The 21,376-nt window shown below is 40.0% G+C and overlaps 1 protein-coding gene and 1 pseudogene across 5 annotated transcripts; both read left to right on the top strand.

Annotated features, from left to right (window-relative positions):
• The first annotated feature begins 397 nt into the window (after positions 1-397).
• LOC120048403 (transmembrane protein 176A-like) lies at positions 398-11,775 on the top strand. Of its 5 annotated transcripts, none has more exons than XM_038994356.1 (9): positions 398-569; positions 8,933-8,986; positions 9,523-9,721; positions 9,841-9,954; positions 10,221-10,277; positions 10,472-10,696; positions 10,985-11,107; positions 11,253-11,350; positions 11,616-11,775. In XM_038994356.1, exons 3-8 carry the CDS (start codon positions 9,548-9,550, stop codon positions 11,316-11,318), a joined length of 759 nt encoding a protein of 252 aa, XP_038850284.1. In that variant the 5' UTR covers positions 398-569; positions 8,933-8,986; positions 9,523-9,547; the 3' UTR covers positions 11,319-11,350; positions 11,616-11,775. The 5 variants fall into 5 exon arrangements, with proteins under 5 accessions (XP_038850284.1, XP_038850282.1, XP_038850280.1 ...); XM_038994354.1 differs by lacking the exons at positions 8,933-8,986; positions 9,523-9,721; positions 9,841-9,954; ... (3 more) ...; positions 11,253-11,350; positions 11,616-11,775 and adding exons at positions 1,213-1,262; positions 1,800-1,998; positions 2,116-2,229; ... (3 more) ...; positions 3,528-3,625; positions 3,891-4,044 and having other exon boundaries at positions 400-569; XM_038994352.1 differs by lacking the exons at positions 8,933-8,986; positions 9,523-9,721; positions 9,841-9,954; ... (3 more) ...; positions 11,253-11,350; positions 11,616-11,775 and adding exons at positions 1,213-1,262; positions 1,800-1,998; positions 2,116-2,229; ... (2 more) ...; positions 3,260-3,382; positions 3,528-4,044 and having other exon boundaries at positions 402-569.
• A 4,376-nt stretch (positions 11,776-16,151) lies between these two features.
• Positions 16,152-19,504, top strand: LOC120048406 (annotated as a pseudogene).
• Positions 19,505-21,376: the final 1,872 nt, after the last annotated feature.

Genomic DNA, 21,376 nt, shown 5'->3' with positions numbered 1-21,376 from the left:
ATGTTTCGGGGTGATTGCCATGGACTTTCCTGGTATCGACCTCATTCAAACAGTCATTAAGATCAATGATTGGTGAAGTGTTCACCCATGGAAGTCATAATTATATTGCTGTCTGAAATGTTAGTTAACACCATTAGATTAAGTCCAGCAACAATACATACTATACTTGATTGTGCTCATATTGAAAGGGAGCGAGAAAGAAGACTATGACCAAGTAAAGAATTTAGTGATTGTAACTAGTATTGGCATGTGCTCTTAAACAACAATAATGAAGAATTGGCACTACACGTCTTTGTGGGGAGGAGGAGGGGAGGAGGGGGGGGGTTCCTCAGTATGGGCAGGAAATGACAGGAATCCATTATATGTTTATTTTTCAGTGAGGGAAGGGTTAACCTCTCAGGATCTCTTTAAAGTGAGGAGGAGGGCCTGTTGGGAACTAGCTGAGACTGGCTGAGCCCTCCCTACCAGCTACTTCCCTGTAAGGAAACCAAACTGCGCAACAAGCAGACTGGTCTGCCACTGTGATTGAACAGGACCTGTAGAGGTGTCCATCTCAATTGCAGGAACGGGTGAGCTTTTCTCTAAAATATATTTTGAATAATACGTTTTGAGTGAATTTAAATCTGTGTGTAGTTGTTTCATGCTCTCAAAAAGAAATGATGTAATTACAATAGTAAATAAATAGATGATATTAAACAATTCACACTGCAAAGTTCAGCAGTTATAATCTATGCAAACATTTGTCGTGGTTTACATTCTTTTGTGAGTCAGGGGGAGGGATTTGAGTGTTTTGGAACACCCAATGGTTGAGTTTGTTTTGCATGGCCTGGTGGGCAGAGTTTGCTTATTTTAAACCATTCCATTGGTCCTTAAGTGAAATCTCTACACACCCGGGGCACCGGGACATGCAAAACGAACTCCACCACTGACAGACGGATGTGTAACTCCTGGATAGTACTGTATTTTACAGTACTGTTTAATCTGGTTTACTGGGACATTATATGGTATGTGTACTTTCTGCTGCTAACTAAAAATAATTAAACACTATTTGTAAATACCTGTAGCCTATTTGGTACAAAATGGGTGGAGTGCTTTCTAATTCAAAATGGCTGCCATTGGTGTTTTTTTTCTACTGTATTATTGACTGTATGTTTGTTTATTCCATGTGTAACTCTGTGTTGTTGTATGTGTATATCTCCTTTTCTTGGTCAGGTCGCAGTTGTAAATGAGAACTTGTTCTCAACTACCCTACCTGGTTAAAGGTAAAATAAAATCACCCAGATGGGTGCTATACATTTGAAGTGGATTATGTGAGTTTCCCCTGTTTCAAGTAATTTTCCAGAAGAGGGGGTTTTATGTTGTGCACTTCCTGCTCATGTGTAGCATAGGCTCTACACCCACTCATCACCACACTTTATGACATGCCCTATCTCCTATCATCTTTCAATGAGGCAAGAGATTACCGCAATGAAGGAAAGCAAAGCAACAAAATAATGGGTAGATTCACTTTAATGTTGTCCACATGGGATGGAACCTGTTAGTCACTATGACCCAATACACACTGTAGCAGTGACAACAAGAGAGCCCTTATTTAGGTCATATTCAGAGTGCTGTACAATGCAATACATTCTCTAACGGAAAGGATAGTTGGTCCTTTAAAAAAAAAGTTGTATCCTACAGATACAACACAGACTTTTTCAGATGTTATTGGAATGAATGTGCACCTTTTAACATCATGACAGTATAAGGCATACACACTTATTTTAACATTAAGGTGATTGTTCTGCCTTTTGTTTTAGAGCTGTGAAACCAAGAGTGGCCAGCATGTCAGTGACTGTGACCAAAGGTGGAGGGGTGACTGTATTTACTGTGAACTCTAAAGAAGGAAGCAGTTGGCCCCTGCTGTGTCAAATACTTGGGACCTTGTGCTACAGCCCATCATGCTCTGTGTCCCAGGGACTGAGGAGGCTCCAAGCAAGTTCCCAGACAGCTCTGGGGGTGGGTGAACTAAATTAACACACACACACACCACAACATACATGTCTATCATCACTGGGTTGCATTTGTCATCGGAAGTGAGAGAGAGATTTCTAAAATTATTATTTTCTTTCACAGACTATACAGATCATGGTGGGAGTTCTCAACATTGGCTTGGGAGCAATCCTTGTTAGCACGGATTATTCTAGCTCACTGCGATGGAATGGGGTTCCTTATTGGCTTGGTGGTGTGGTAAGCTTACTTTATTTTGTTATCGTTTACCATGTCATCATGTTTAGTATGGAAGCACGTGATTTCACTTGGAGTTATAACCACAGTAAACAAAACCAGGAATAATAAGTAACTGCCTACCCACACTTAGTCTTTTTTAAATAAAATAACAGGGTTAAAGTCAAATCTGTTTTATTCTTATGACATTTTTGTTATTTATAAGGACAAATAATGTGTTGATTGTAGGTTGTTCGTATTTGATTTTGATATGTGTGCCTTCTACTTAGTTTATAGCAGTTGGCATCATGTGTATCTTGGCTGAGAAGTTCCCCAGTCCCTGCTTGGTGAGTTGTTCACTGATGCACATACCTTTAACTCTTTCCTGTCATTCCTTAGCCTCATTCCCTTCCTCCATTGAACAATCATTCAATCTGATCCAGCTGAATTATAATCATCAACTGAATATCTGAGATATCTAGACCTCTGTGGTTTACTCAGTTGAGTCAAACTGGTTTTATATTCCCTGATTGTGTTTTAGGTGGGCATCAATGTTTTGATGAACCTGTCAGGTGCTGCTCTGGCCATTACTGGAATTGTGCTGTATGCTGTAGACCTTGCAAACTACAATTTCTGGTGGATTTGCAATGGTGACAACTACAACTGGCGAGATGACTACTATGGCGGCCAGGTGACAAAACCACCCAGTGATCCGGAGAGGGATAGACTCTTGGCGAAATGCAAAGATGCCAAGCAGATTGCACAGGTGAGTGCTTTTCAATTACGTTTTTTAATGATATCCATCATGTGAGGAAGGTGTCCCATGTCTGTTTTAAGTAAAATATATGAACATTTGATTAGAAGGATCAAACTGCTTAATTTAGCAATGAACACGTGTCCTTAAACAGAGATAGTGGGTACCATGTTTAAAGCACATTCTAATAGCTGGTATGCCAGTCTGTTTCTGTATTTTCCAGTGTTCACCAACAGCACTATCTTGCTAAACAATCCAGTCAACTGTCAATATGTTCAAATGTGTTTGTTCTACCATTAGATGTTGATGAATGCCTTGGACATCGTGCTCATCGTCCTTGCAGTCCTTCAGCTTTGTGTCACCATAAGCTCTGCGGTGTTGGGTATCAAGGCTTTGTACAAGAATGGAAAGGAGGGAAAAGAGGTATGAACAGAGAACCCTTGAACAGAGCGAATACAACGGCCATACAAATGGAAGTAGAATACGGATATGTAGATACACACACAACCAAGGTAATGTTTGTTGTGTCCTGCCAAGTAATATGTAACTTTGTTCTGATATGTTGCAGAACATCCGGGACCTGGAGCAGTATAAGCCTCTGCTGGAGGAGGTCACCACTAACCCTGCAGCTTAAAGAGCACTGATCTGATATACTTTATTGACCAGGTGGGGAAATTTGTCATGGATGATTAAAGAGTGATGCTGCTTCCACATGGAATACATAAATAAATAGAATGAAATGTATTCTACATAAATGGATCATCATACACCCCCCTCCACACCCACACATTTGTTGTTATACATACAGTATGTAGTACATATAGTTAACTTCCTTAATTTACTGTAACGCCTACTGTGATTTTGCTTTATTTAAATGACAACTGACACTGATTGTATGTCTTCATGCTTTTTGTATTTGTCATTTTTCCAGAACTGAAAGGACAGTTATAAAGGGGACTATATCAAGTTAATTAATGAATTGACTGTTGTATATTCATTTTTTTCTGCATTTTGATAATTTCTTACTGTATCTTTTATTCTGTTGTCCCCCCCCCCCCTCAAAAAAAATAAACTAACTTTCTTAGCTCAACAGTTTTACTGTTTTGAAACTGTACTGTCAGGTGGCATTCATTCCCATACAAACATACACCGTTGGTTGCTCATAGGTTTTCTTGGAGGTAAATATAGGTAACTGCCAAAATAAAGACAACACCAACATAAAGTGTTGCATTATCTACTAAGTTAATATATGCAATTGTTTTAAGATGGTCGTCATCAAATTGATAATTTAGCCACTTGAATTTGAGGACCCCTGTAGGTATATATAAAAAAAAATATATATATATATTTGATGAAACATTGAATTTGGCCTTTACTGCTATAATCCATAGAAACATTAACACATTTAATATTCGCAAAACAGACAGTCCAAAAATAAATCATAATGTTTTGAAGTATTTGTCCTATACCCTGGCGTTATGCAGTTTCTCTGGACCCCCGCAAGGTTGGAGTGGGCCCCCCACTCCCTACAATAAACATAAAATGCATCAGCCAGAGAGCCACTCACAAAATTTAGACTACCAACCACTGTCCATGGTGCTGAAATTGGGACATATCTATGCGGTTGCCTATCGGATCGATGATAGGCTTTCTGTGGTGCCAGGGCATGTAGCGTATAGCTTTGCTTTAGCAAATGGATACATGTTTATTGGTAGGCCTATTTGGTTGTCATTTTCTCATGTTAAGCTTAACATTTCACAAAGCTGTACACAGTGCCGCAAGGCTGCCATGATTTAACATTCTGGCTGGTGGCAACAATGTAAATAAAGTTGGAAATTGAACCTTTTCACACGTGAGTCTGAAACGGTCGCCCCAGCGTGAGTTGTTTTATGCACGTGATGTCAGAATGCACTCACTGTTCCAAAATGTGATTATTACGCAACAGGGTAGTTAACATGCGCTGCCTACTAATAATCTATAGGCTGTGTTTCAACTTGTCAGTTTCAAATTATTTTCAAACAAGTTGTATTTTCCAACTGTTTAAATAGAGGTGTGTTAAGCCTCCTCATTAATTCACATTCAGTGTTGCGTACAATTTATGTTTGAGGCTTAACTGAGCCAGATAAACTTCTCTCTTCGAGGAGAGCCCACCGCACTTCACTCATGTTTGCACAAATCATGTATGCATATATTTGCTCAGTCTTGCAGGAATTGGAACATTTTCTTGCTGGTGCTAGCTTTGCCTAACTTGTTGTTTTCCTTACAAATAATAACTTTGGACATGTGTGAGTTCCTATCAAAGTAAGTTCCTTATTTTCTGTATATCGTGCTGTCGTTTCTACTGTAGGCGCATACTGCATGTACATTTGAAGTCGGAATTTTATATACACTTATGTTGTAGTCATTAAAACTCGTTTTTCAACCACTCCACCACTGTCTTGTTAACAAACTATAGCTTTGGCAAGTTGGTTAGGACATCTACTTTGTGCATGACACAAGTAATTTTTCCAACAATTGTTTACAGACAGATTATTTATCTTATAAATCACCGTATCACAATTCCAGTGGGTCATCTACGATGGGTAGATTAACAAGATGTTTATCTTTCATTTGCTGTATTGGACTTGTTAATGTGTGAAAGTTAAATATTTCAAAAAAATATTTTTGAATTTCCCGCGCTGCCTTTTCAGCGGAATGTTGGGGGGTTCCGCTAGCGGAACGTGTGTCCTAGAAAGGTTTTAAACAGCTTGGAAAATTCTAGAAAATTCTGTCATGGTTTTAGAAGCTTCTGATAAGCTTTTTGATATCATTTGAGTCAATTGGAGGTGTACCTGTGGATGTATTTCAAGGTCTACCTTCAAACTGAGGTGCCTCGTTGCTTGACATCATGGAGAAATCAAAAGAAATCCAAACAATTGTAGACCTCCACAAGTCTGGCTCATCCTTGGGAGCAATTTCCAAACGCCTGAAGGTACCACGTTCATCTGAACAAACAATAGTACACAAGTATAAACACCATGGGACCACGCAGCCGTCACACCGCTCAGGAAGGAGATGCATTCTGTCTCCTAGAGATGAACGTACTTTGGTGCGAAAAGTGCAAATAAATCCCAGAACAACATCAAAGGACCTTGTGAAGATGCTGGAGGAAACAGGTACAAAAGTATCTATATCCACAGTAAAACGAATCCTATATCGACATAACCTGAAAGGCTGCTCAGCCTCAGCCACTGCTCCAAAACTGCCATTAAATAGCCAGACTATGGTTTGCAACTGCACATGGGGACAAAGATCATACTTTTTTGAGAAATGTCCTCTGGTCTGATGAAACAGAAATAGAACTGTTTGGCCATAATGACCATCGCTATGTTTGGAGGAAAAAGGGGGAGGCTTGCAAGTGAAAGAACACCATCCCAACCGTGAAGCACGGGGGTGGCAGCATCATGTTGTGGGGGTGCTTTGCTGCAGGAGGGACTGGTGCACTTCACAAAATAGATGGCATCATGAAGAAGAAAAATTATGTGTATATTTTGAATCAGTCTCAAGACATCAGTCAGGAAGTTAAAGCTTGGTTGCAAATGGGCCTTCCAAATGGACAATGACCCCAAGCATACTTCCAAAGTTGTGGCAAAATGGCTTAAGGACAACAAAGTCAAGGTATTGGAGTGGCCATCACAAAGCCCTGACCTCAATCCTATAGAACGTTTGTGGGCAGAACTGAATAAGCATGTGCGAGCAAGGAGGCCTACAAACCTGACTCAGTTAAACCAGCTCTGTCAGGAGGAATGGGACAAAAGTCACCCAACTTATTGTGGGAAGCTTGTGGAAGGCTACCCGAAATGTTTGACCCAAGTTAAACAATTTAAAGGCAATGCTACCAAATACTTATTGAGTGTATGTAAACTTATGACCCACTGGGAATGTGATGAAAGAAATAAAAGCTGAAATAAATCACTCTCTCTACTATTATTCTGACATAAAATGAAGTGGTGATCCTAACTGACCTAAGACAGGGAATCTTTACTAGGATTAAATGTCAGGAATTGTGAAAAACTGAGTCTAAATGTATTTGGCTAAGGTGTACCTAAACTTCCGACTTCAACTGTGTGTATGTATGTGTCACGTTCCTGACCTGTTTTCTGTTAGTTTTGTATGTGTTAGTTGGTCAGGACGTGAGTTTGTACCCTCTCTGTAACTGTGGAGGGGTGTCCGGTACGCCAGTGGTCCTATATCTGAGAAATATAGGAAAACAAATAAATAAAATAATCTAGACTCATGTTTGGTCATGTTATTCGTGGCACATTTGACCCCCTATGCACTTTTAGGGTTACCTTCAAATGACTCCACTGAAGCTTGTGTGACTCATAGAGCAGAACAACCGACACCTTTGTGTTCATGAGAGTGTCGGTTTTGTGAGAAGACCTCTTCGAAATGAGGACGTCTGCGACAGAGAGTTCAGATGTAAAGCTTGTTGATGTCAAAGAGTCAAACAACCGACACTGTTGTGAGAGTCTCATCTTTCAATGATGGGTTCGGGTTTTACCCCGATTTTGTGACGATTTTCTTTTTCTCCCCAATCTCATGGTATCCAATTGGTAGTTACAGTCTTGTCCCATCGCTGCATCCCCCGTACGGACTCGGGAGAGGCGAAGGTCGAGAGCCGTGCGTCCTCCGAAACACAACCCAGCCAAGCTGCACTGCTTCTTGACACATTGCCCGCTTAACCTAGTAACCAGCCGCACCAATGTGTCAGAGGAAACACCATACACCTGGCGACCGTGTCAGTGTGCACTGCGCCTGGCCCGCCACATGAGTCACTAGTGTGAGATGGGAGAAGAAAATCCCTGCTGGCCAAACCCACCTCTAACCCGGATGACGCTGCGACAATTGTGCACTGCCCCATGGATCTCCCGGTCACGGCCGGCTGCGACAGAGCCTGGACTCGACAGAACCAGAACCTCTAGTGACACAGCAAGCACTGCGATGCAGTGCCTTAGACCACTGCGCCACTCGGGAGGCCCCTATTTCAGTCACTTCTAACCATGGTAGCTAAAATACTCACAAGCTAACGTTAGCTAGTTACGTAGTTAGCTAGCTCATGCTTGCTATATACAAACATATATATATATATATATATATATATATATATATATATATATATATATATATATATATATACATACGGACGTGGCATTTTGGCAACTTTGAAAAAAATGACTTAATATCAGAGTTGTGCCTGTTGTCATAGATAGATAGAGGACTCATCATATAACACGTTCAAGCATGTTGTTCACATGTGTCGGCCCTCTCATTGGCTAGAATGGTCCCACCTGCTTTTCTCTAAAATATATTTTGAATAATACGTTTTGAGTGAATTTAAATCTGTGTGTAGTTGTTTCATGCTCTCAAAAAGAAATGATGTAATTACAAAATAGTAAATAAATAGATGATATTAAACAATTCACACTGCAAAGTTCAGCAGTTATAATCTATGCAAACATTTGTCGTGGTTTACATTCTTTTGTGAGTCAGGGGGAGGGATTTGAGTGTTTTGGAACACCCAATGGTTGAGTTTGTTTTGCATGGCCTGGTGGGCAGAGTTTGCTTATTTTAAACCATTCCATTGGTCCTTAAGTGAAATCTCTACACACCCGGGGCACCGGGACATGCAAAACGAACTCCACCACTGACAGACGGATGTGTAACTCCTGGATAGTACTGTATTTTACAGTACTGTTTAATCTGGTTTACTGGGACATTATATGGTATGTGTACTTTCTGCTGCTAACTAAAAATAATTAAACACTATTTGTAAATACCTGTAGCCTATTTGGTACAAAATGGGTGGAGTGCTTTCTAATTCAAAATGGCTGCCATTGGTGTTTTTTTTCTACTGTATTATTGACTGTATGTTTGTTTATTCCATGTGTAACTCTGTGTTGTTGTATGTGTATATCTCCTTTTCTTGGCCAGGTCGCAGTTGTAAATGAGAACTTGTTCTCACCTACCCTACCTGGTTAAATAAAGGTAAAATAAAATCACCCAGATGGGTGCTATACATTTGAAGTGGATTATGTGAGTTTCCCCTGTTTCAAGTAATTTTCCAGAAGAGGGGGTTTTATGTTGTGCACTTCCTGCTCATGTGTAGCATAGTCTCTACACCCACTCATCACCACACTTTATGACATGCCCTATCTCCTATCATCTTTCAATGAGGCAAGAGATTACCGCAATGAAGGAAAGCAAAGCAACAAAATAATGGGTAGATTCACTTTAATGTTGTCCACGTGGGATGGAACCTGTTAGTCACTATGACCCAATACACACTGTAGCAGTGACAACAAGAGAGCCCTTATTTAGGTCATATTCAGAGTGCTGTACAATGCAATACATTCTCTAACGGAATGGATAGTTGGTCCTTTAAAAAAAGGTTGTATCCTACAGATACAACACAGAATTTTTCAGATGTTATTGGAATGAATGTGCACCTTTTAACATCATGACAGTATAAGGCATACACACTTATTTTAACATTAAGGTGATTGTTCTGCCTTTTGTTTTAGAGCTGTGTAACCAAGAGTGGCCAGCATGTCAGTGACTGTGACCAAAGGTGGAGGGGTGACTGTATTTACTGTGAACTCTAAAGAAGGAAGCAATTGGCCCCTGCTGTGTCAAATACTTGGGACCTTGTGCTACAGCCCATCATGCTCTGTGTCCCAGGGACTGCGGAGGCTCCAAGCAAGTTCCCAGACAGCTCTGGGGGTGGGTGAACTAAATTAACACACACACACACACCACAACATACATGTCTATCATCACTATGTTGCATTTGTCATCGGAAGTGAGAGAGAGATTTCTAAAATTATTATTTTCTTTCACAGACTATACAGATCATGGTGGGAGTTCTCAACATTGGCTTGGGAGCAATCCTTGTTAGCACGGATTATTCTAGCTCACTGCGATGGAATGGGGTTCCTTATTGGCTTGGTGGTGTGGTAAGCTTACTTTATTTTGTTATCGTTTACCATGTCATCATGTTTAGTATGGAAGCACGTGATTTCACTTGGAGTTATAACCACAGTAAACAAAACCAGGAATAATAAGTAACTGCCTACCCACACTTAGTCTTTTTTAAATAAAATAACAGGGTTAAAGTCAAATCTGTTTTATTCTTATGACATTTTTGTTATTTATAAGGACAAATAATGTGTTGATTGTAGGTTGTTCGTATTTGATTTTGATATGTGTGCCTTCTACTTAGTTTATAGCAGTTGGCATCATGTGTATCTTGGCTGAGAAGTTCCCCAGTCCCTGCTTGGTGAGTTGTTCACTGATGCACATACCTTTAACTCTTTCCTGTCATTCCTTAGCCTCATTCCCTTCCTCCATTGAACAATCATTCAATCTGATCCAGCTGAATTATAATCATCAACTGAATATCTGAGATATCTAGACCTCTGTGGTTTACTCAGTTGAGTCAAACTGGTTTTATATTCCCTGATTGTGTTTTAGGTGGGCATCAATGTTTTGATGAACCTGTCAGGTGCTGCTCTGGCCATTACTGGAATTGTGCTGTATGCTGTAGACCTTGCAAACTACAATTTCTGGTGGATTTGCAATGGTGACAACTACAACTGGCGAGATGACTACTATGGCGGCCAGGTGACAAAACCACCCAGTGATCCGGAGAGGGATAGACTCTTGGCGAAATGCAAAGATGCCAAGCAGATTGCACAGGTGAGTGCTTTTCAATTAAGTTTTTTAATGATATCCATCATGTGAGGAAGGTGTCCCATGTCTGTTTTAAGTAAAATATATGAACATTTGATTAGAAGGATCAAACTGCTTAATTTAGCAATGAACACGTGTCCTTAAACAGAGATAGTGGGTACCATGTTTAAAGCACATTCTAATAGCTGGTATGCCAGTCTGTTTCTGTATTTTCCAGTGTTCACCAACAGCACTATCTTGCTAAACAATCCAGTCAACTGTCAATATGTTCAAATGTGTTTGTTCTACCATTAGATGTTGATGAATGCCTTGGACATCGTGCTCATCGTCCTTGCAGTCCTTCAGCTTTGTGTCACCATAAGCTCTGCGGTGTTGGGTATCAAGGCTTTGTACAAGAATGGAAAGGAGGGAAAAGAGGTATGAACAGAGAACCCTTGAACAGAGCGAATACAACGGCCATACAAATGGAAGTAGAATACGGATATGTAGATACACACACAACCAAGGTAATGTTTGTTGTGTCCTGCCAAGTAATATGTAACTTTGTTCTGATATGTTGCAGAACATCCGGGACCTGGAGCAGTATAAGCCTCTGCTGGAGGAGGTCACCACTAACCCTGCAGCTTAAAGAGCACTGATCTGATATACTTTATTGACCAGGTGGGGAAATTTGTCATGGATGATTAAAGAGTGATGCTGCTTCCACATGGAATACATAAATAAATAGAATGAAATGTATTCTACATAAATGGATCATCATACACCCCCCTCCACACCCACACATTTGTTGTTATACATACAGTATGTAGTACATATAGTTAACTTCCTTAATTTACTGTAACGCCTACTGTGATTTTGCTTTATTTAAATGACAACTGACACTGATTGTATGTCTTCATGCTTTTTGTATTTGTCATTTTTCCAGAACTGAAAGGACAGTTATAAAGGGGACTATATCAAGTTAATTAATGAATTGACTGTTGTATATTCATTTTTTTCTGCATTTTGATAATTTCTTACTGTATCTTTTATTCTGTTGTCCCCCCCCCCCCCTCAAAAAAAATAAACTAACTTTCTTAGCTCAACAGTTTTACTGTTTTGAAACTGTACTGTCAGGTGGCATTCATTCCCATACAAACATACACCGTTGGTTGCTCATAGGTTTTCTTGGAGGTAAATATAGGTAACTGCCAAAATAAAGACAACACCAACATAAAGTGTTGCATTATCTACTAAGTTAATATATGCAATTGTTTTAAGATGGTCGTCATCAAATTGATAATTTAGCCACTTGAATTTGAGGACCCCTGTAGGTATATATAAAAAAATATATATATATATATTTGATGAAACATTGAATTTGGCCTTTACTGCTATAATCCATAGAAACATTAACACATTTAATATTCGCAAAACAGACAGTCCAAAAATAAATCATAATGTTTTGAAGTATTTGTCCTATACCCTGGCGTTATGCAGTTTCTCTGGACCCCCGCAAGGTTGGAGTGGGCCCCCCACTCCCTACAATAAACATAAAATGCATCAGCCAGAGAGCCACTCACAAAATGTAGACTACCAACCACTGTCCATGGTGCTGAAATTGGGACATATCTATGCGGTTGCCTATCGGATCGATGATAGGCTTTCTGTGGTGCCAGGGCATGTAGCGTATAGCTTTGCTTTAGCAAATGGATACATGTTTATTGGTAGGCCTATTTGGTTGTCATTTTCTCATGTTAAGCTTAACATTTCACAAAGCTGTACACAGTGCCGCAAGGCTGCCATGATTTAACATTCTGGCTGGTGGCAACAATGTAAATAAAGTTGGAAATTGAACCTTTTCACACGTGAGTCTGAAACGGTCGCCCCAGCGTGAGTTGTTTTATGCACGTGATGTCAGAATGCACTCACTGTTCCAAAATGTGATTATTACGCAACAGGGTAGTTAACATGCGCTGCCTACTAATAATCTATAGGCTGTGTTTCAACTTGTCAGTTTCAAATTATTTTCAAACAAGTTGTATTTTCCAACTGTTTAAATAGAGGTGTGTTAAGCCTCCTCATTAATTCACATTCAGTGTTGCGTACAATTTATGTTTGAGGCTTAACTGAGCCAGATAAACTTCTCTCTTCGAGGAGAGCCCACCGCACTTCACTCATGTTTGCACAAATCATGTATGCATATATTTGCTCAGTCTTGCAGGAATTGGAACATTTTCTTGCTGGTGCTAGCTTTGCCTAACTTGTTGTTTTCCTTACAAATAATAACTTTGGACATGTGTGAGTTCCTATCAAAGTAAGTTCCTTATTTTCTGTATATCGTGCTGTCGTTTCTACTGTAGGCGCATACTGCATGTACATTTGAAGTCGGAATTTTATATACACTTATGTTGTAGTCATTAAAACTCGTTTTTCAACCACTCCACCACTGTCTTGTTAACAAACTATAGCTTTGGCAAGTTGGTTAGGACATCTACTTTGTGCATGACACAAGTAATTTTTCCAACAATTGTTTACAGACAGATTATTTATCTTATAAATCACCGTATCACAATTCCAGTGGGTCATCTACGATGGGTAGATTAACAAGATGTTTATCTTTCATTTGCTGTATTGGACTTGTTAATGTGTGAAAGTTAAATATTTCAAAAAAATATTTTTGAATTTCCCGCGCTGCCTTTTCAGCGGAATGTTGGGGGGGTTCCGCTAGCGGAACGTGTGTCCTAGAAAGGTTTTAAACAGCTTGGAAAATTCTAGAAAATTCTGTCATGGTTTTAGAAGCTTCTGATAAGCTTTTTGATATCATTTGAGTCAATTGGAGGTGTACCTGTGGATGTATTTCAAGGTCTACCTTCAAACTGAGGTGCCTCGTTGCTTGACATCATGGAGAAATCAAAAGAAATCCAAACAATTGTAGACCTCCACAAGTCTGGCTCATCCTTGGGAGCAATTTCCAAACGCCTGAAGGTACCACGTTCATCTGAACAAACAATAGTACACAAGTATAAACACCATGGGACCACGCAGCCGTCACACCGCTCAGGAAGGAGATGCATTCTGTCTCCTAGAGATGAACGTACTTTGGTGCGAAAAGTGCAAATAAATCCCAGAACAACATCAAAGGACCTTGTGAAGATGCTGGAGGAAACAGGTACAAAAGTATCTATATCCACAGTAAAACGAATCCTATATCGACATAACCTGAAAGGCTGCTCAGCCTCAGCCACTGCTCCAAAACTGCCATTAAATAGCCAGACTATGGTTTGCAACTGCACATGGGGACAAAGATCATACTTTTTTGAGAAATGTCCTCTGGTCTGATGAAACAGAAATAGAACTGTTTGGCCATAATGACCATCGCTATGTTTGGAGGAAAAAGGGGGAGGCTTGCAAGTGAAAGAACACCATCCCAACCGTGAAGCACGGGGGTGGCAGCATCATGTTGTGGGGGTGCTTTGCTGCAGGAGGGACTGGTGCACTTCACAAAATAGATGGCATCATGAAGAAGAAAAATTATGTGTATATTTTGAATCAGTCTCAAGACATCAGTCAGGAAGTTAAAGCTTGGTTGCAAATGGGCCTTCCAAATGGACAATGACCCCAAGCATACTTCCAAAGTTGTGGCAAAATGGCTTAAGGACAACAAAGTCAAGGTATTGGAGTGGCCATCACAAAGCCCTGACCTCAATCCTATAGAACGTTTGTGGGCAGAACTGAATAAGCATGTGCGAGCAAGGAGGCCTACAAACCTGACTCAGTTAAACCAGCTCTGTCAGGAGGAATGGGACAAAAGTCACCCAACTTATTGTGGGAAGCTTGTGGAAGGCTACCCGAAATGTTTGACCCAAGTTAAACAATTTAAAGGCAATGCTACCAAATACTTATTGAGTGTATGTAAACTTATGACCCACTGGGAATGTGATGAAAGAAATAAAAGCTGAAATAAATCACTCTCTCTACTATTATTCTGACATAAAATGAAGTGGTGATCCTAACTGACCTAAGACAGGGAATCTTTACTAGGATTAAATGTCAGGAATTGTGAAAAACTGAGTCTAAATGTATTTGGCTAAGGTGTACCTAAACTTCCGACTTCAACTGTGTGTATGTATGTGTCACGTTCCTGACCTGTTTTCTGTTAGTTTTGTATGTGTTAGTTGGTCAGGACGTGAGTTTGTACCCTCTCTGTAACTGTGGAGGGGTGTCCGGTACGCCAGTGGTCCTATATCTGAGAAATATAGGAAAACAAATAAATAAAATAATCTAGACTCATGTTTGGTCATGTTATTCGTGGCACATTTGACCCCCTATGCACTTTTAGGGTTACCTTCAAATGACTCCACTGAAGCTTGTGTGACTCATAGAGCAGAACAACCGACACCTTTGTGTTCATGAGAGTGTCGGTTTTGTGAGAAGACCTCTTCGAAATGAGGACGTCTGCGACAGAGAGTTCAGATGTAAAGCTTGTTGATGTCAAAGAGTCAAACAACCGACACTGTTGTGAGAGTCTCATCTTTCAATGATGGGTTCGGGTTTTACCCCGATTTTGTGACGATTTTCTTTTTCTCCCCAATCTCATGGTATCCAATTGGTAGTTACAGTCTTGTCCCATCGCTGCATCCCCCGTACGGACTCGGGAGAGGCGAAGGTCGAGAGCCGTGCGTCCTCCGAAACACAACCCAGCCAAGCTGCACTGCTTCTTGACACATTGCCCGCTTAACCTAGTAACCAGCCGCACCAATGTGTCAGAGGAAACACCATACACCTGGCGACCGTGTCAGTGTGCACTGCGCCTGGCCCGCCACATGAGTCACTAGTGTGAGATGGGAGAAGAAAATCCCTGCTGGCCAAACCCACCTCTAACCCGGATGACGCTGCGACAATTGTGCACTGCCCCATGGATCTCCCGGTCACGGCCGGCTGCGACAGAGCCTGGACTCGACAGAACCAGAACCTCTAGTGACACAGCAAGCACTGCGATGCAGTGCCTTAGACCACTGCGCCACTCGGGAGGCCCCTATTTCAGTCACTTCTAACCATGGTAGCTAAAATACTCACAAGCTAACGTTAGCTAGTTACGTAGTTAGCTAGCTCATGCTTGCTATATACAAACATATATATATATATATATATATATATATATATATATATATATATATATACATACGGACGTGGCATTTTGGCAACTTTGAAAAAAATGACTTAATATCAGAGTTGTGCCTGTTGTCATAGATAGATAGAGGACTCATCATATAACACGTTCAAGCATGTTGTTCACATGTGTCGGCCCTCTCATTGGCTAGAATGGTCCCACCTGCTTTTCTCTAAAATATATTTTGAATAATACGTTTTGAGTGAATTTAAATCTGTGTGTAGTTGTTTCATGCTCTCAAAAAGAAATGATGTAATTACAAAATAGTAAATAAATAGATGATATTAAACAATTCACACTGCAAAGTTCAGCAGTTATAATCTATGCAAACATTTGTCGTGGTTTACATTCTTTTGTGAGTCAGGGGGAGGGATTTGAGTGTTTTGGAACACCCAATGGTTGAGTTTGTTTTGCATGGCCTGGTGGGCAGAGTTTGCTTATTTTAAACCATTCCATTGGTCCTTAAGTGAAATCTCTACACACCCGGGGCACCGGGACATGCAAAACGAACTCCACCACTGACAGACGGATGTGTAACTCCTGGATAGTACTGTATTTTACAGTACTGTTTAATCTGGTTTACTGGGACATTATATGGTATGTGTACTTTCTGCTGCTAACTAAAAATAATTAAACACTATTTGTAAATACCTGTAGCCTATTTGGTACAAAATGGGTGGAGTGCTTTCTAATTCAAAATGGCTGCCATTGGTGTTTTTTTTCTACTGTATTATTGACTGTATGTTTGTTTATTCCATGTGTAACTCTGTGTTGTTGTATGTGTATATCTCCTTTTCTTGGCCAGGTCGCAGTTGTAAATGAGAACTTGTTCTCACCTACCCTACCTGGTTAAATAAAGGTAAAATAAAATCACCCAGATGGGTGCTATACATTTGAAGTGGATTATGTGAGTTTCCCCTGTTTCAAGTAATTTTCCAGAAGAGGGGGTTTTATGTTGTGCACTTCCTGCTCATGTGTAGCATAGTCTCTACACCCACTCATCACCACACTTTATGACATGCCCTATCTCCTATCATCTTTCAATGAGGCAAGAGATTACCGCAATGAAGGAAAGCAAAGCAACAAAATAATGGGTAGATTCACTTTAATGTTGTCCACGTGGGATGGAACCTGTTAGTCACTATGACCCAATACACACTGTAGCAGTGACAACAAGAGAGCCCTTATTTAGGTCATATTCAGAGTGCTGTACAATGCAATACATTCTCTAACGGAATGGATAGTTGGTCCTTTAAAAAAAGGTTGTATCCTACAGATACAACACAGAATTTTTCAGATGTTATTGGAATGAATGTGCACCTTTTAACATCATGACAGTATAAGGCATACACACTTATTTTAACATTAAGGTGATTGTTCTGCCTTTTGTTTTAGAGCTGTGTAACCAAGAGTGGCCAGCATGTCAGTGACTGTGACCAAAGGTGGAGGGGTGACTGTATTTACTGTGAACTCTAAAGAAGGAAGCAATTGGCCCCTGCTGTGTCAAATACTTGGGACCTTGTGCTACAGCCCATCATGCTCTGTGTCCCAGGGACTGCGGAGGCTCCAAGCAAGTTCCCAGACAGCTCTGGGGGTGGGTGAACTAAATTAACACACACACACACACACCACAACATACATGTCTATCATCACTATGTTGCATTTGTCATCGGAAGTGAGAGAGAGATTTCTAAAATTATTATTTTCTTTCACAGACTATACAGATCATGGTGGGAGTTCTCAACATTGGCTTGGGAGCAATCCTTGTTAGCACGGATTATTCTAGCTCACTGCGATGGAATGGGGTTCCTTATTGGCTTGGTGGTGTGGTAAGCTTACTTTATTTTGTTATCGTTTACCATGTCATCATGTTTAGTATGGAAGCACGTGATTTCACTTGGAGTTATAACCACAGTAAACAAAACCAGGAAACATAAGTAACTGCCTACCCACACTTAGTCTTTTTTAAATAAAATAACAGGGTTAAAGTCAAATATCTGTTTTTTTCTTATGACATTTTTGTTATTTATAAGGACAAATAATGTGTTGATTGTAGGTTGTTCGTATTTGATTTTGATATGTGTGCCTTCTACTTAGTTTATAGCAGTTGGCATCATGTGTATCTTGGCTGAGAAGTTCCCCAGTCCCTGCTTGGTGAGTTGTTCACTGATGCACATACCTTTAACTCTTTCCTGTCATTCCTTAGCCTCATTCCCTTCCTCCATTGAACAATCATTCAATCTGATCCAGCTGAATTATAATCATCAACTGAATATCTGAGACAACTAGTACTCTGTGGTTTACTCAGTTGAGTCAAACTGGTTTTATATTCTCTGATTGTGTTTTAGGTGGGTATCAATGTGTTGATGAACCTGTCAGGTGCTGCTCTGGCCATTACTGGAATTGTGCTGTATGCTATAGACCTGGCACACTACAATTTCTGGTGGATTTGCAATGATGACAACTACAACTGGCGAGATGACTACTATGACTACTATGACTACTATGACAAAACCACCCAGTGATTCGGAGAGGGATAGACTCTTGGCGAAATGCAAAGATGCCAAGCAGATTGCACAGGTGAGTGCTTTTCAATTAAGTTTTTTAATGATATCCATCATGTGAGGAAGGTGTCCCTTGTCTGTTTTAAGTAAAATATATGAACATTTGATTAGAAGGATCAAACTGCTTAATTTAGCAATGAACATGTGTCCTTAAACAGAGATAGTGGGTACCATGTTTAAAGCACATTCTAATAGCTGGTATGCCAGTCTGTTTCTGTATTTTCCAGTGTTCACCAACAGCACTATCTTGCTAAACAATCCAGTCAACTGTCAATATGTTCAAATGTGTTTGTTCTACCATTAGATGTTGATGAATGCCTTGGACATCGTGCTCATCGTCCTTGCAGTCCTTCAGCTTTGTGTCACCATAAGCTCTGCGGTGTTGGGTATCAAGGCTTTGTACAAGAATGGAAAGGAGGGAAAAGAGGTATGAACAGAGAACCCTTGAACAGAGCGAATACAACGGCCATACAAATGGAAGTAGAATACGGATATGTAGATACACACACACAACCAAGGTAATGTTTGTTGTGTCCTGCCAAGTAATGTGTAACTTTGCTCTGATATGTTGCAGAACATCCGGGACCTGGAGCAGTATAAGCCTCTGCTGGAGGAGGTCACCACTAACCCTGCAGCTTAAAGAGCACTGATCTGATATACTTTATTGACCAGGTGGGGAAATTTGTCATGGATGATTAAAGAGTGATGCTGCTTCCACATGGAATACATAAATAAATAGAATGAAATGTATTCTACATAAATGGATCATCATACACCCCCCTCCACACCCACACATTTGTTGTTATACATACAGTATGTAGTACATATAGTTAACTTCCTTAATTTACTGTAACGCCTACTGTGATTTTGCTTTATTTAAATGACAACTGACACTGATTGTATGTCTTCATGCTTTTTGTATTTGTCATTTTTCCAGAACTGAAAGGACAGTTATAAAGGGGACTATATCAAGTTAATTAATGAATTGACTGTTGTATATTCATTTTTTTCTGCATTTTGATAATTTCTTACTGTATCTTTTATTCTGTTGTCCCCCCCCCCCCCCTCAAAAAAAATAAACTAACTTTCTTAGCTCAACAGTTTTACTGTTTTGAAACTGTACTGTCAGGTGGCATTCATTCCCATACAAACATACACCGTTGGTTGCTCATAGGTTTTCTTGGAGGTAAATATAGGTAACTGCCAAAATAAAGACAACACCAACATAAAGTGTTGCATTATCTACTAAGTTAATATATGCAATTGTTTTAAGATGGTCGTCATCAAATTGATAATTTAGCCACTTGAATTTGAGGACCCCTGTAGGTATATATAAAAAAATATATATATATATATTTGATGAAACATTGAATTTGGCCTTTACTGCTATAATCCATAGAAACATTAACACATTTAATATTCGCAAAACAGACAGTCCAAAAATAAATCATAATGTTTTGAAGTATTTGTCCTATACCCTGGCGTTATGCAGTTTCTCTGGACCCCCGCAAGGTTGGAGTGGGCCCCCCACTCCCTACAATAAACATAAAATGCATCAGCCAGAGAGCCACTCACAAAATTTAGACTACCAACCACTGTCCATGGTGCTGAAATTGGGACATATCTATGCGGTTGCCTATCGGATCGATGATAGGCTTTCTGTGGTGCCAGGGCATGTAGCGTATAGCTTTGCTTTAGCAAATGGATACATGTTTATTGGTAGGCCTATTTGGTTGTCATTTTCTCATGTTAAGCTTAACATTTCACAAAGCTGTACACAGTGCCGCAAGGCTGCCATGATTTAACATTCTGGCTGGTGGCAACAATGTAAATAAAGTTGGAAATTGAACCTTTTCACACGTGAGTCTGAAACGGTCGCCCCAGCGTGAGTTGTTTTATGCACGTGATGTCAGAATGCACTCACTGTTCCAAAATGTGATTATTACGCAACAGGGTAGTTAACATGCGCTGCCTACTAATAATCTATAGGCTGTGTTTCAACTTGTCAGTTTCAAATTATTTTCAAACAAGTTGTATTTTCCAACCGTTTAAATAGAGGTGTGTTAAGCCTCCTCATTAATTCACATTCAGTGTTGCGTACAATTTATGTTTGAGGCTTAACTGAGCCAGATAAACTTCTCTCTTCGAGGAGAGCCCACCGCACTTCACTCATGTTTGCACAAATCATGTATGCATATATTTGCTCAGTCTTGCAGGAATTGGAACATTTTCTTGCTGGTGCTAGCTTTGCCTAACTTGTTGTTTTCCTTACAAATAATAACTTTGGACATGTGTGAGTTCCTATCAAAGTAAGTTCCTTATTTTCTGTATATCGTGCTGTCGTTTCTACTGTAGGCGCATACTGCATGTACATTTGAAGTCGGAATTTTATATACACTTATGTTGTAGTCATTAAAACTCGTTTTTCAACCACTCCACCACTGTCTTGTTAACAAACTATAGCTTTGGCAAGTTGGTTAGGACATCTACTTTGTGCATGACACAAGTAATTTTTCCAACAATTGTTTACAGACAGATTATTTATCTTATAAATCACCGTATCACAATTCCAGTGGGTCAGAAGTTTACATAGACTAAGCTGACTGTGCCTTTAAAACCTTTTAGGGGTAGGGGGCAGCATTTTCACTTTTGGATGAATTGCGTGCCCATAGTGAACTGCCTCCTACTCTGTTCCAGATGCTAATATATGCATATTATTATTACTATTTGATAGAAAAGACTCTGAAGTTTTTAAAACTGTTTGAATTATGTCTGTGAGTATAACAGAACTCATATGGCAGGCAAACTTCCAAACAGGAAGTGGAAATTCTGGTGCTGGTTGATGTTAAACCCATTGTCTATTCACATCCCAGTAAGATATGGATCTGCTCGCACTTCCTACGCCTTCCACTAGATGTCAACAGTCAGTAGAACGTGGAATGAAGCCTCTAGTGTGATGTGGGGCCGGAT

This window comes from Salvelinus namaycush, chromosome 5 (assembly GCF_016432855.1).
Source record: "Salvelinus namaycush isolate Seneca chromosome 5, SaNama_1.0, whole genome shotgun sequence".
NCBI lineage: Eukaryota > Metazoa > Chordata > Actinopteri > Salmoniformes > Salmonidae > Salvelinus > Salvelinus namaycush.
The sequence above is the reverse complement of the archived record's forward strand: the minus strand, read 5'-3'. Positions and strand labels throughout refer to the sequence as shown.

What these genes read in the sequence shown, in the direction of transcription:
- LOC120048403 (XM_038994356.1), top strand. Translation starts at nt 9,548, where the DNA reads ATGTCAGTGACTGTGACCAAAGGTGGAGGGGTGACTGTATTTACTGTG. An exon ending in ATGCCAAGCAGATTGCACAG is followed by an intron (nt 10,697 to 10,984) that starts GTGAGTGCTTTT and finishes TTCTACCATTAG; the next exon opens with ATGTTGATGAATGCCTTGGA. An exon ending in ATGGAAAGGAGGGAAAAGAG is followed by an intron (nt 11,108 to 11,252) that starts GTATGAACAGAG and finishes GATATGTTGCAG; the next exon opens with AACATCCGGGACCTGGAGCA.